Source organism: Acromyrmex echinatior, chromosome 18, assembly GCF_024713525.1.
Source record: "Acromyrmex echinatior isolate Ae372 chromosome 18, ASM2471352v2, whole genome shotgun sequence".
NCBI classification, from domain to species: Eukaryota; Metazoa; Arthropoda; class Insecta; order Hymenoptera; family Formicidae; genus Acromyrmex; species Acromyrmex echinatior.
This window is the reverse complement of record NC_141869.1, coordinates 5,587,063-5,600,239: the sequence shown is the minus strand read 5'-3', so window position 1 is coordinate 5,600,239 and position 13,177 is coordinate 5,587,063. Positions and strand designations below refer to the sequence as shown.

General features: G+C 33.5%; 1 protein-coding gene and 1 long non-coding RNA gene across 3 annotated transcripts in view; one reads left to right on the top strand and one right to left on the bottom strand.

The window, feature by feature from the left end:
- The window catches only part of LOC105144851 (nephrin), a 275,992-nt gene that overhangs the window by 26,631 nt on the left and 236,184 nt on the right, over window positions 1-13,177 (bottom strand). For both annotated transcript variants that reach the window (XM_087415783.1, XM_011054062.2), the window contains one exon: window positions 5,728-5,858. In XM_087415783.1, coding sequence (XP_087271909.1) covers window positions 5,728-5,858 — 131 coding nt within the window. The remainder of the gene's footprint in view (window positions 1-5,727; window positions 5,859-13,177) is intronic.
- LOC105144849 (uncharacterized) overlaps window positions 1-13,177 on the top strand; it is a 114,557-nt gene that overhangs the window by 33,473 nt on the left and 67,907 nt on the right. The window lies entirely within an intron of this gene.

Genomic DNA, 13,177 nt, shown 5'->3' with positions numbered 1-13,177 from the left:
CCTCGCGCGATTCACCACATCATTTATCTGAGACGTGCAACCTCGCACCTTCCGTCGTCGTCTCCGTTCTCGGCGTGTGGCACCAGGCCGATAAATAATTCGCGAAATTTCGCTCGGAATTCCCTGGAGTCGCGTTACGGCATTCCTGCCCCTCTAAGGAAAAATTTTCATCCCCCCGGGCACGCGACTATCCAAGGGAGAAAATCATCCGCGTAAGCGCGCATACAAAAGGAGCGACGACCCTTCTCCTTTATGCCGTGAGGACCTTCGTCCTGCCTCTTACAAATTTAAAGAGGACAGTCAACGTTCTTCCTTTCGCGCTCGTCTTTTCGCTTAAATATGCAACAGCGTCGCGCTGCTGGAACCGAGACAAACGATCCGCGAAATTGTCCGAAGCAAACACAGTATGCAAAAGAAAGAGAAAGGAGAGAGAACGAGAGGAAGAGAGAGAGAGAGAGAGAGAGAGAGAGAAACAAAAAGAAAAAGTGACTCTAGGGACCTATTTCCCATATCCGAGACAGTGTATTTTTATTTGTTATGCTTCTACTTACGTCGAAATCAATTTCATTATGTTTTAAGTGATTGAGATCTGCATAGAAACGTGTATACAATGCATTAAAAAAATGACATTATTTTTAAAATAATTTCTTTTTCTGAAAATCCTCTAAGAGAAACCTTAGACATTTATGTTGGGTTAATATTTATCAATCATTTTAAGATAAAGAAAACGTTATGCGGTGCGTCATTTTTTTCTCTTTCACTTTACATATCATTTTTATATTATCGTTTTATTATTTACTTGCGGAAAGAAAGAGCTAAGGTATTGAACAGAAAGGAGGATATACATAAATAAGGATTCAGATGAAGGATAATTATGAAAAATGTATTAGGGTAGAACGGGGCTATTCTATCAGTTTCAATCTTAAAGTAATATAAAATTTATGACAGTAAATAATATCTCTTTGCAGTGACGTGATTACAATTACCTTATACAATCATGATTGCTTTTTAAATGCACAAGCATGACTTTCAAATGTTCAATATTACTGTGCAGAAACAGACATTATCGTTAAAAATGGACAAAAAAAGCCTCGCTCTATCTATTAGAAGAGAAGTACATACAAGATCATGAGGATAAAGAAAAATACTATTTTTGCGTGAAAATTGTACAATAATAAAGTAATTATGACATTAGTGTAAATTACAGTGTAAGAAGTTAAATTACAATAATTGTGATATAGGATAAATAACATTCGTAGATAAAAGTTTACAGAAGTTCTTTGCCTTTGTCGGTTTCAATTGAATACAAATTTAGCATACAAAAAGTTAAAACAAGTAGTTATTTTAACTCTCTAAATCTTCTGAAGTGAAATATCACTTTAAAAGACTCTGAAGATTGAGCTAGTCTTGAAAAATTGATTGAGTCTTGAAAAAAAGGGTAGAAAAAGATATTAAAAAAAAAGATATTTTCACTCTTGAACAAGAGTGGCAGATTTTCACTCTTTAGGAGTGAGATTTCATTCCTGCGAAGTGAATTTCATTTCTATAAAAAATGAAAATTTGCTACTCTTGTTCAAGAATGAAAATATTTTCACTTTTATCAAGACTATTCAATTTTTAGAGTCTTTTAGAGTGATATTTCGCTCCAGAAGATTTAGAGAGTTAAAATAACTACTTGTTTTAACTTTTTGTATGCTGAATTTTTACTCAATTGAAACCGACAAAGGCAAAGAATTTCGCCGCTGAAAATTCCGTTGTAATCTTGCTGGGCAATTTCCAGAAAATATTTGCACGTCGCTCGATTTGCATTATTTATTCGCAACATACGCGAATGGGAACGATCGTTGTGATTTGAGACGGAAAGATATTATCTCGTCTAGAGTCTGTGAATCTATTTGCAGTATTGGTTCGCTCGTTCATGAAAATAGCGTCGTCGTAAACTTCGTACAGTATTCAGTTTCACCGAAGCTAACAAAGGATTGTTATTGACTCGAATGCGCAGTTTTCATGAAACATCATATAGTTTACGTGCGACATCATAGCATTGCTTGATATCCTTGCAGAACGTCAAGGATGTTACGAGTGAATGGAGGAAACGCTCGTAGGATTTCATGGTCTCTAGGGATTGTCAAGGGAAAGAGGGAGAAAGGGAGAGCGGGGAAAATGATGAAAGACGTAATCCCGCTCAAGAGGCTTAACTCCAACGATCCTTGAGTGACCGAAGATAAAGAGAATCTGCACGATGCGCTTTTGACGATTGTCTCCACCGGGAAAAAGAATATATCGTTTGTGTCGAACGGTGAAAGAGTCAAAACTTTTCTCCGCTTACGTTTGTTATCGCGTTTAAAGTGGCCAGGCTAAAATAGGAGAGGAATTACATACCAATGTTTCAACGCGAATGATCGTTCGCGTGGAATAACGCGAGGACGATGAAGACCGACGTAATCCTGCACGGAGATACTCGAAGTTACACAAGTGCGAGGTTTTCCAGAGGGTAGACTTGCAGGAAAATTCGAGGCGTGTTTTCCTCCGCAGCTTCCTCGGAGACTAATCCGAGAGTAAATCGTCTCGCGCCGGGGCGCCATCAAATCTGATTAATTGCGTCGCGCCGCAGCGAAGCCTCGCTTTGATTATACGGGAGCTAAGGATCTTTTCACGCTAACTTCGGCAATTCGTTTGGCGAATGGCATTTTCGTATTCTCTTATAAAATATCGTTTTAACTTGTTTCAATTTAAAACAATCCTTCGATATTTGATTTTTGTGCAAGTAGAATTTTTTGTTTAATTTGATTAACTTTTTAAGGGAGCTTCTTAATAAAAAAAACTTATTTTCTAAATTTCTTGGAGTGAAATCTCACTCCAAAAGAGTTAAAATATTACTATTGAATAAATTTGTTACTATTAAAAGTGAGAACTCTCACTCTTTTGGAACAAGAATTCAACTTTTGGAGTGAGAGTTCATTCTTAAAACAGAGCGAGATTTTTTCCTTTGGATAAGTGGATAAATCTCACTTAAAAAAAAAATAGAGTGAAAATCTGTCCCTCTTATTCAAGAATGCAAATTTTTCATTCTTTTTTAATAGTGGGAGTATTTTCACTCATTTGGAGTGAGATTTCACTCCAAGGAAGAGAATAAAGAAGATTTTTATTTTTTAAGAATTTTTGGAATCGTTAATTTAAAAACTCTAAAATTCGCATTTCACAAAAAACTAATTATCATGAAACTCGGTTTTTGGGATTGTTAAGTTTGAATACAGCCTGAAAATTGTGATTTATTCGAATTGTATGAAATCTATAAAAATGTTTGTAGATTTCATACAATTTAAAACAAAATATATATTTGGATGTTGAAGAGAGAAAAACCGAAGATTCTGAGTGTAAAGTGTGAGCAACGTGAACAAATCTATTGTCAAATTTCAGACCAATGGAATATCCAATGGAAGATCTAGTGCCACAGGGCACAATCAAAGTTTGGAAGTCAATTAAATTGTCATAATGTTGCAGTACTGTAACACTAACGAGCTTTAAATAAATCGAAAGTAAAAACTTGGTATTTACAATTAAAAAATTCTCTAAAATCAAGTTTTATGACAATCGGATTATTTTTAAAAAATTCTATCCACAAATATTGTATCATTTTGAATTTTTTAGTTTTGACCGAAAAGCATTAGCAAATTACCCCCAATTACAGACCGAATTTCATGAAAATCGAATGAGCAGTTTGTAAAATAAAAGGGGATGACCCCGCAAACTGAACCACCCATTCATAAAGAATTAAATCGATAAATATGAAATGCGAAGGAATTGTTGAATCCCGGTCTCGGATAATTCAGCGATATTTTCGCATCTGTTAAATTTTCGAAAATCCATCTTTTTTACGATATTGCTTTTGCCGATGACGTAATTACAGTCTGAATAACGTCGCTTTACAGTTTTTAATATTTCGAATTTTTTATATTTGTTTTTAATATCGCGAAAATGTCACCCAGTCCACGCGCGATCGCTTCAGCGTTACTACGCAATGATTCGCATAATTCATTTCGGCTAATGCCGCATGCATTGAATAGTGCCGTAGGCGGACGAACCCGGTGCGCAATGTTAATGCCAAACGGAATAGGCGTACTAATTAGGGGATATTTCATTAGGACCTGCGTAAATAGCCAGTAAAATCGGTCGTCCCTGAAATTCCGCCCTGTGGCCGTTTGCAGTGGTTAAATATATCTATATATATGTATGTATGCCTTCATTTACCTCACCACTTTTGTCTCTTTAAAACTTAATGGCATTGAAAAGGTCGATATTAATAATAATCGAAATTTGGAAAAGTTAGTGACAGGGGCGCGCGCGATGCACTGTTTTTTATAAATTATACCGTCTGATGTTACATGGCGTGATAATTAATCATGCATATAGTTTAAATTAAGTACTTATCTGCAACAATCAGAAAAAAAAGCAAGATTACAATCTGTGACATCAAAAAAATTAATGTTTCTCATGTGACGTCTTCTTGTTTTTGAAAATGAGAGGAAAATTTAAGATTTTGTATGATGTAGATTTTATGATGTAGATAAAATATAAAAGTTTCGCTCTTGTTTTCACTTGTATGACTCATTTAACAAAATCATTTCACACTTAAATTATTACTACATTTTTGTATATTTTATAATTTTGATAAAGTAATCATTTGCGATATTGCTTTTATTGCATGCTCATCGATCGATAAGATCTTTTGAAGAGAATGTAACGTTATTATGCGGTGATGAGATGTATATTGCGCAATTTAGGATAGGTTAAAGCAGGTCAGTGCTGGAACTGTTTAAGCAATGCCCTGCAGGTCAATTACAACTAACCCAGATAACCTTCGATAACGATTCGACTGATTTCTCTATGATTTCTCTATAATTTGTATCTTCTCTCTGTCTAAAATTATTCTCATTCTCAGATAATTATACGAGAATAAATGTTAAACGAATATAGAGATAATCCAACTAAAAATTATTAAAAATACTTCAATCGTAGAATCTTATGATATGTACTAAAAAAAATTAAATAAATAAAATCAGGATTCTTCTACAAGTATGTATAGTACAATTATAAAACAGGCAAAAGACTCTAAGAGTCTGACGCAGTTAGAGGAGCATAGTAAATTGTTTATGATAATATATCTTTTATTCCTTCAGAATATACTTTACAGTATTCGGACGTTTCAATTCGGATCATCTTCAATGCAAATTATCAATCTTCTAATATATTTCTACCAATCTTCTAATGCATTCCTTACGCTTTAAATGATCATGGCGTTCTCGATTTCCTCATGAAAACATTTTCTGATGTTCATCAGTATAAACCGACAACGATCCCAGAATGTGAGAAAGCCATAAGAAACAATGAATCAAATGATAAAATAATCCACATCAATATAATAAAATTCAGATTAGAATTTTTTGTACAATACATGTCACTAATTAAAATCATTAAATTTCGACTACCTTCATCGAGAAACAATGATTGAATCATGTGTTATTCATATTTTATGTATCACGTACGCAATTAGAGTTCAGTTTATATTTATGTCGATACATGAGTGGCACTCTGGTCGTTGACTGGGGAATATTTGCACATCGTTTTCGCCTCATTATTAAACATTCGATTTACGGCGAGGATCACATATTCCCGATTTATAAAAAATAAAGGAAAAAGTGAATGAGTGGTCGATGCAGCGCCTACCTCATGAAACCAGGTCAATTTGTACGATCTGGGATTCGCCCTGACATTGCACTCGAAGTAAACATCGGAGCCCTCTTTGATATTCTTCGGATTCAGAGTGGAACCTATCTTGAGACTGGCGATGGGCGCAACTGCAATCAGAAAAATCAAACGTTGTATAAAAAAATGACAAATATAATTCAATTATTTTTTAAAAAATTCGTACACAAGAAAATGATGTACGTATTAACAATATTAGTCGACAGCAGTCTAATTGAAAATAATCTCGTTAATTAAGTGACAGTATTAATGAAACAAATACGCCATGCTTTTGTAATAAAACGTTATTTGTTTCATTAATACTGTCATTGAATTAACAAGATTACTTTCAATTAGACTGCTGTTGGCTAATGTCGTTAATACACTGTTAAATTCATCATTCGTTTACAAGTTGCCATTGCTTCTACTCTTAATATGTTAATTTAACTAAAATGATAGAGTTAAACAGTTTTTAATTAATTTAAGAAATTAATTTGATTCAAATTTAGTTTATTTTTTATGTGCGTACATTAATAATACATTGTTTACTCCGAAACTCAGCAATTTAATCATAAAAATGGATTGATTAAATGTAATTGTTTTCTTAACCATATGTTTTTTTAATACAAATAATATATTTGGATACATTTGAAAGTTAAAAATAACAAAATGTTATTTAACTTAAGAAATTAATTTATATTTAATCCATTAATATTTAATAGTGTATACAATGTCATTTTTTGTGTAATAATAGAAACATAAATATTTTTACTATCTTACTAAAATATTTACATGTTCAGTTATATTATTTTGTGTTACTTCGTAAGATCTTAAATAGAGGAAACCACTGAAAATAAATTCTCTGATTAAAGCAAGACAAATTTCGATTTCTATTTCTATAGAAAAGAAATGTACATTTATGAAAAGCAAAATACAAATTTTAAAAATTTATTTTTACATTCGAGCAACATGAATAATTTCACGTTTTTTTTTATGTTTAGATACGACATATTAAATATATATCCCGTGCAATATTCGGACGAGATTGTGAAAAAAACTGAACGCCGCGAGTGTATCGGAGCGTGACATCATCGGTAATTTATAAACGTCGCTTTGACACAACGTTATTTATGAACCGATGGATACCAACGCATGGCAGAATAATATTGCGGATATTAACGGGCTGGACTTTAATGAAATCTGCATTTTCGGCAGTGGAGTCAAAGCGGAAATGCGTTACGTTAGCACGGAATTTTATCGCGCGTGATTTTCTCGTATAATGAAAATCACGATTGATCACTATGTCAATTTGGTATGAATATGTGTGTGTAGACAGCTTTGTGTAGAGTTAATTTGCGAATAATGATGATAATGATAAAGGGCGATGATTAGAGACCAGAATTTCATTTCGCTGACAATCGAATGCGCGTTTCAATAAAAACGCTTGAATTTTACATTTATGTAAACGAATAACTGATTTTAATAAATTGTCCATCAATCGCGATAAAGAAATAAGTAAAAAAATATATTAAAATTATTATGAATTATTTCTGCGATAATAAATTTTATTATTAATTTCGTAATATTATTAATAATTATATATAAAGTCATTTCATCGAGAAAGAATGTAAAACTTCTGCAGTAACTCTTGAATCTGTTTTAATTAATTACAATTATGCATATATCACCAATAAATTACTGATATAAATGAGAATTATTCGTTGCTTTCATTTAATATAAATGCATGAAATTTCTTTGAAGGCTTTTAAATTTATCACAGTTAGCTTATACAAAATTATACAATAAATTTTGGAGCTAATTTAATAACACGATCGTGCGGATTGTTTGATCTTTTCATTTCACAACATATGGATGTGTAATCTTGTTAATGGCTTTTAAAATTAATTAATTATAGTCTTGCAACGAATGAAACAACGAATAACTCCATTCACGTAGTATGACAATATTATATAGCATCGCAAATAGAATCTCGATGTTCAATGAAGAAGAAACGAGGTATAGAAGGCTCTTGAAATAGGATTACGCGTCCATAAGGCTGTTTAAATAATAAATCAAAGCGAACTAATTTAAAGCTCCCTTCTAATGGCATAAGGGAAATGTAAACGAATACGGTGCTCTGCACGGAACATGGCTATTAATAATGACACTTTGATCAAAGCATTGAAGTTCCCGTCAGTGATATCTTCGACGTAACATAATTAGATGGCATAATTATAATATGCACGCGTATATACAAAATGGCGGACAAAATTTCATACCATTTAATGATCCAATTTTCCAGGTTTTGATAATTAATTTTCTATCCCAATTCTGTACAATTTTATTAAAACTAAATGTGTTATAAAGCAAATGGTATGACATTTTGTGCACTCTGTATATATGTGTTCCTATTTATAAATTATTTAATTAGCGATAATTAATAACAAATTTTGTTACGCGCGATATCATGAATTTCTTCTCGTATTGAATTTGGCTATTTATTGCCAAGAGGAGAAACGGTCGTTATTCCGGATACCTTGTGCGACCGGAATATTTGTAACAATGCAATAGCGTGTAACTACAATTACAAGTGTCGCGTATACGGATGGCGCATTGCCGTTGAGCGCAGCGTTGCGAGATAGTAATTGCATGTTGATTCAATCCATTCTCGTAACACATGAGGAAACAGCCAATGAGAATCGCGAGACTGCTTCTCGATAAACAAAGTGGCATTGATTTCCGTTGGGTGACGATCGTTTCACGCGAAATCGAACGGACGAACGGAAAACGGTATGCACACTTCTCCAGCTTTCTCTCGCAATATTTTTCTTCGATTTCCCGTGTAGCGTCGATTCGAAACGAAACGAGGAAAAAATTATTATTTCTTCCGAATGAATGCGAGTGACTTTTAATTAACGTGACTTTAATAAAAACGTAGGTTATATCGAATAGGTTATATCGTGAAAATTGGCGATCTAGCGCTCTCGCACCCGAGAAAACACAAAGCTCTTCCGCTAGAGAAATCAGTCAGAGAGAATAGTTCTTTCAGCTCCCTTTTCCCACCATCTAAAATAATTGAAGAGAAACATGTCAGATGATTTTACTGGTTTGTATCAACTTCTTAATTGAAGCTAGGAATTGCAGATTGAAATGAAACGTTGGAAAATTCAACGGAAGAAAATGTGGAAAATGAAAAATAAAATAGAATGGAGATCATATAATTTTTTATATGTATCATTCTTCCATCACAATTAATTAAATAAAATATTGTTAATCGTCACCATCTACGAAATCCAAAATGAATAGCACTACAAACGCACTGAAAAGAGTCTGGTTATAACTACCAAATGTTCGAGTGAAATTATTTCAACCAAATATTCACTCGTAACGTAATATAACTAAACATAATTTTATCTTTATAAATATTTAATAAGTATTACACTCTAAAAAATATTGGATAATTTTACAAATATAGTAATTATTGCCATTCAGGAAATACATTCTAAATAATAGCAGTGTCTACATAATTCTCACTGTGTTGATATTAATATTAACACCAATATATAATAATGTGGATTTAATATTTCTAGTGTAGATTTAACGGCCAGCAGTGTCCATATAATTCTTATTGTTAATATTAATATCAACATGGTGTCAAATTTCAAACCTATGGTGTTTAATCATGGTATACATTTAAAACTTACGATGTTATCCACATTATATTGGTATTAATATTAATATCAACACAGTGAGAATTATGTAGACATTGCTATTATTTAGAATGCATTTCCAATGGCAATAATTACTAAATATTTGTAAAGGTAAAATTATATTTGATTATATTACCAGAACGTTTAGTTGAAATTATTTCACTCAACATTATTCATTCGATGGCTATAATCAGATTCTTTTTTACAATGTATTCTATACATTCTCTAAAAAGTATAGGTATAGATTTAAAATCATGAGCAGTTTTGTAATTGGTGTTTTAAATTCACACCAAGAGATATGATGTGAATTTAAAACTCATGATATTTATTTCAACACCAACAACGGTGTGAATCAAACACCGCATGATGTTAAATCGCTCCATATTTTTTAGAATGTAGAATAAAAAAATTCTGTTTGGATAAAGAAATTAATATCACCTTAGAATGCAGCAGTCTATAATTTTCTAAATAGTTTCCGTCGTTAATCGCAATCGTGGAGGATTCCATTTCAACTCGTTTGTTCGCCAGGGTTTGAATTGGTCTCGCGTACTTAGTTTCCACGCCGTCGCGAATCTGCGCGCGGAAACGGAAGACGTGGGGAATGGAAGTAAGTAGCGAGATGCGACGGGAGAGAATCGTCGACGGAGCGGAAAACACGACTTATGACAGAACCTTCCCGATAAATTCACGGAATATAATGCGACGGGTAATTATGCAACGTGGAGCCTAATCTGGAAACACGGTAGTGTTTCGTCGCTAATTTTACGTTTTACGTGAAATATGGATTGATTGCGTTAATATAATTGTGTATATTTGTAAAAAAAAGCTTAAGATAAATTAATGTAAAAATAAATAAAGGAAAATGAATATATCTTGAAAAATAAATACGAAAAGTGGAAAATGTCAATTAAACTTTATAATAAGAACCAACATTGTTACCTTTATCGGATATAAAAGGATTCTTTCGATAGATTTTTTATTTTTATGCCAAATTCTTTCTAAATTTCTTAGAGTGAAATCCGAGTTTAAATGGTATTTTGAATTTATGAGAATACTATCACTTTGTCCATACAATATGGTATAACTTTGCAAATTCTTAGGTATATTAGATTCGCGCGATAATCTACATTGGCTGTTTCTCTGCGAGGAATTTACGGAATCGCGTCTTCATGATTGCAGCAGAGAATCTTGTGATCGTGTTGTGCGCGTGGGATTATAATAGAACCGCACAGTATTACGATATTCATAACGTGAGTTGCTGATTACGTCGGCAAACACGATCGTCGTAGCTCGGAAATGCGGCTCTCGTGACTACGGTATGTAATCTCGAAATAAATCTTACATCGGCGCATATAGCGCGCGTCGCTTCCCGGATTGTGTTGCACGTTACGTAGTGCGCGTTCGATATAAACGCGCATGCATGCGGCGACACCACAATATGCACTCCGACGATGCTGCCGCGGCTGCACTCAGCCGTTGTGAAATTCACGGAATACGTGCAACCGCATCCGCAAGCTCTCTCTCGCGGGATGCTTCTTCACACGTGCATTCAAACGTTTAAATCACGTTTAATCCCTCCGCGATTCCTTATTTATCAAAAAATATGCGTATTCCTTTTTACAGATATACAGATACCTCACAGAAAATTTTTATCATTTTTTAAACTTTACTTGAATTGTCTTTGATTATGTTATGTTATATTTTAAAATTCTATTCTATATCTTGTGTAAGGATTGTGTAAGGCTGTTACAATTACGCAAGATAATTTTTTCTGCATAAGAATCTTGCATTGGAGTTTCGAACTGCAAATGAAACGTTTCACATTCGCGCATATTATTTATTGTAGGTATTATTTATTAATCCTTTGTGGATTAACGATCTCATTTGGGGTCACATAGTTTTTTTTTATAAACTGCTTTTTTCATGAAACTTGGCCTATAGGATAATTTGATGATGTTTTATTCGTAGGTCACAAAAATAAAAAATTGAAAATGGTAGATCCAGACGAAGAATGATCTGATTATTATAAAACTCAGTTTTAGGGATTCCTTTTAATGCAAAGTGATATAAAGTTTTCAGTTCCGCTTTATTTGAAACTTATTATTGCTACTAATTTCCAGACTGACTTTTAAACTCTGTCCTGTTATTGTGAGTCCTGTGACACTGGATCCTCCTTTACTAGAGGTTCGACATTTTTAAGCATTTAAGCTCAGCGATACCAAGAATCTCTTAATTGAGTTTCACGATAATCAGATTATTTTCTTAAAATTGGAATTTTATTTTCTTGAGGTCAGAATCATATTCATCGACTCCGAAAATTCCTAAACATAAGGTCTTCAAAAAGTCGAACACAGAACTTTGCCCTTACCTTTAAATATTCAATTATATCGAATATTTAATTATCTTGTAATCTGACGATGCGAATCTCGACCATTCAAATATTTTTTCAGAGGCTTTGTTCCTCTTCCTTTTTACTCTTTCAGGCAAGCCTATTAATATTATTTTACGAAATTGATTTTTAAGCGATACTCGTGGTACGTATATTGTATTTTTCGCACACCCTACAGTTGAACGAAATTGGCCAGATGATTGGTTAGTGGTTTCCGATCGCGCTTGCGATCGCGCCTCGATGGAAATTCGCAAAAGCGACACGACGCGAGCAATTATCGTGCCGCGTCGGGTATTTTCATTTCTGCGGGAGCACTCAAATCGCGACACTCTCTCTTTTTTTTTCCATCGCTTTCCGGACACGCGTCGCGTATCCAGTTCCGCGCGAATCGACCGATCTCTGTATTGAAATCGCCCTGTTCTGCATTATCCCACTACGCCTTTGGGAATCCTCAGTAATAGTGCGTCGTTGAAAATATGAAAAACGATATTGCATCCTACGTAGGAATTTTCATAACAACTGGTTCTCGTTTCGCATGATACATGATTAATATACAGGATGTTTTTGAACAACATCGATTAACAAAATAAATAAATAAATAAATATAATATTTCCCTTAAATACAATATTTTAACAATAGTTTATGAAAATAATCTCCAAATTATATATATATAAGTGAAAGAATATAAACTCTCTAGAATTTTTGGAGTGGAATTTAATTTAAAAAAATGACAATTGAGCCAATGATGAAAAAGAGTGGATCATTTGTTGATTTTAAAAAATGATATTTTACTCTTAATTAGAGAGTTACTTTCCCACTAAAGATTTTAGAGAGCAGAGCTTCAATTTTTACTCTAATAATAATTAGAATATCTTGAAATGAATGAAGATGTCTTGATAGAGAAATCGGATTCCACTTTAATTCAATTCATTTGCATCATTTTTAATGCATCATTTTTACATATATGAAAATTATAGCAAATTTTGTGGTCTCAGAAATCCGCAATCATTCGTAGCAATCTCTAATATTATCTTCCAGATCATAAAACTCTTTTCTCTTCGACGATCAGTATTATAGATAACGGCAGTCCATCGTCAGTCAGCGACATCTCGAGCGATCGTCCTGGAATAAAGCTTGGCACTTAGATCTCATTGTTCGTTCGGGCATCTCGTGGAGGCTGCGTGGTGGACCACCGTCGTCACCCCGCAGAGAATTCGATTCATCAAAGTTCTTGCCAAACGAAAAGTCTCGATAAGGAAAGCGAGAAAAGTGCAAATGAAAAAAGTGGAAATCGAGGAGGAAGACAAAGTGGGACAAGAAGAAAGACCGAGT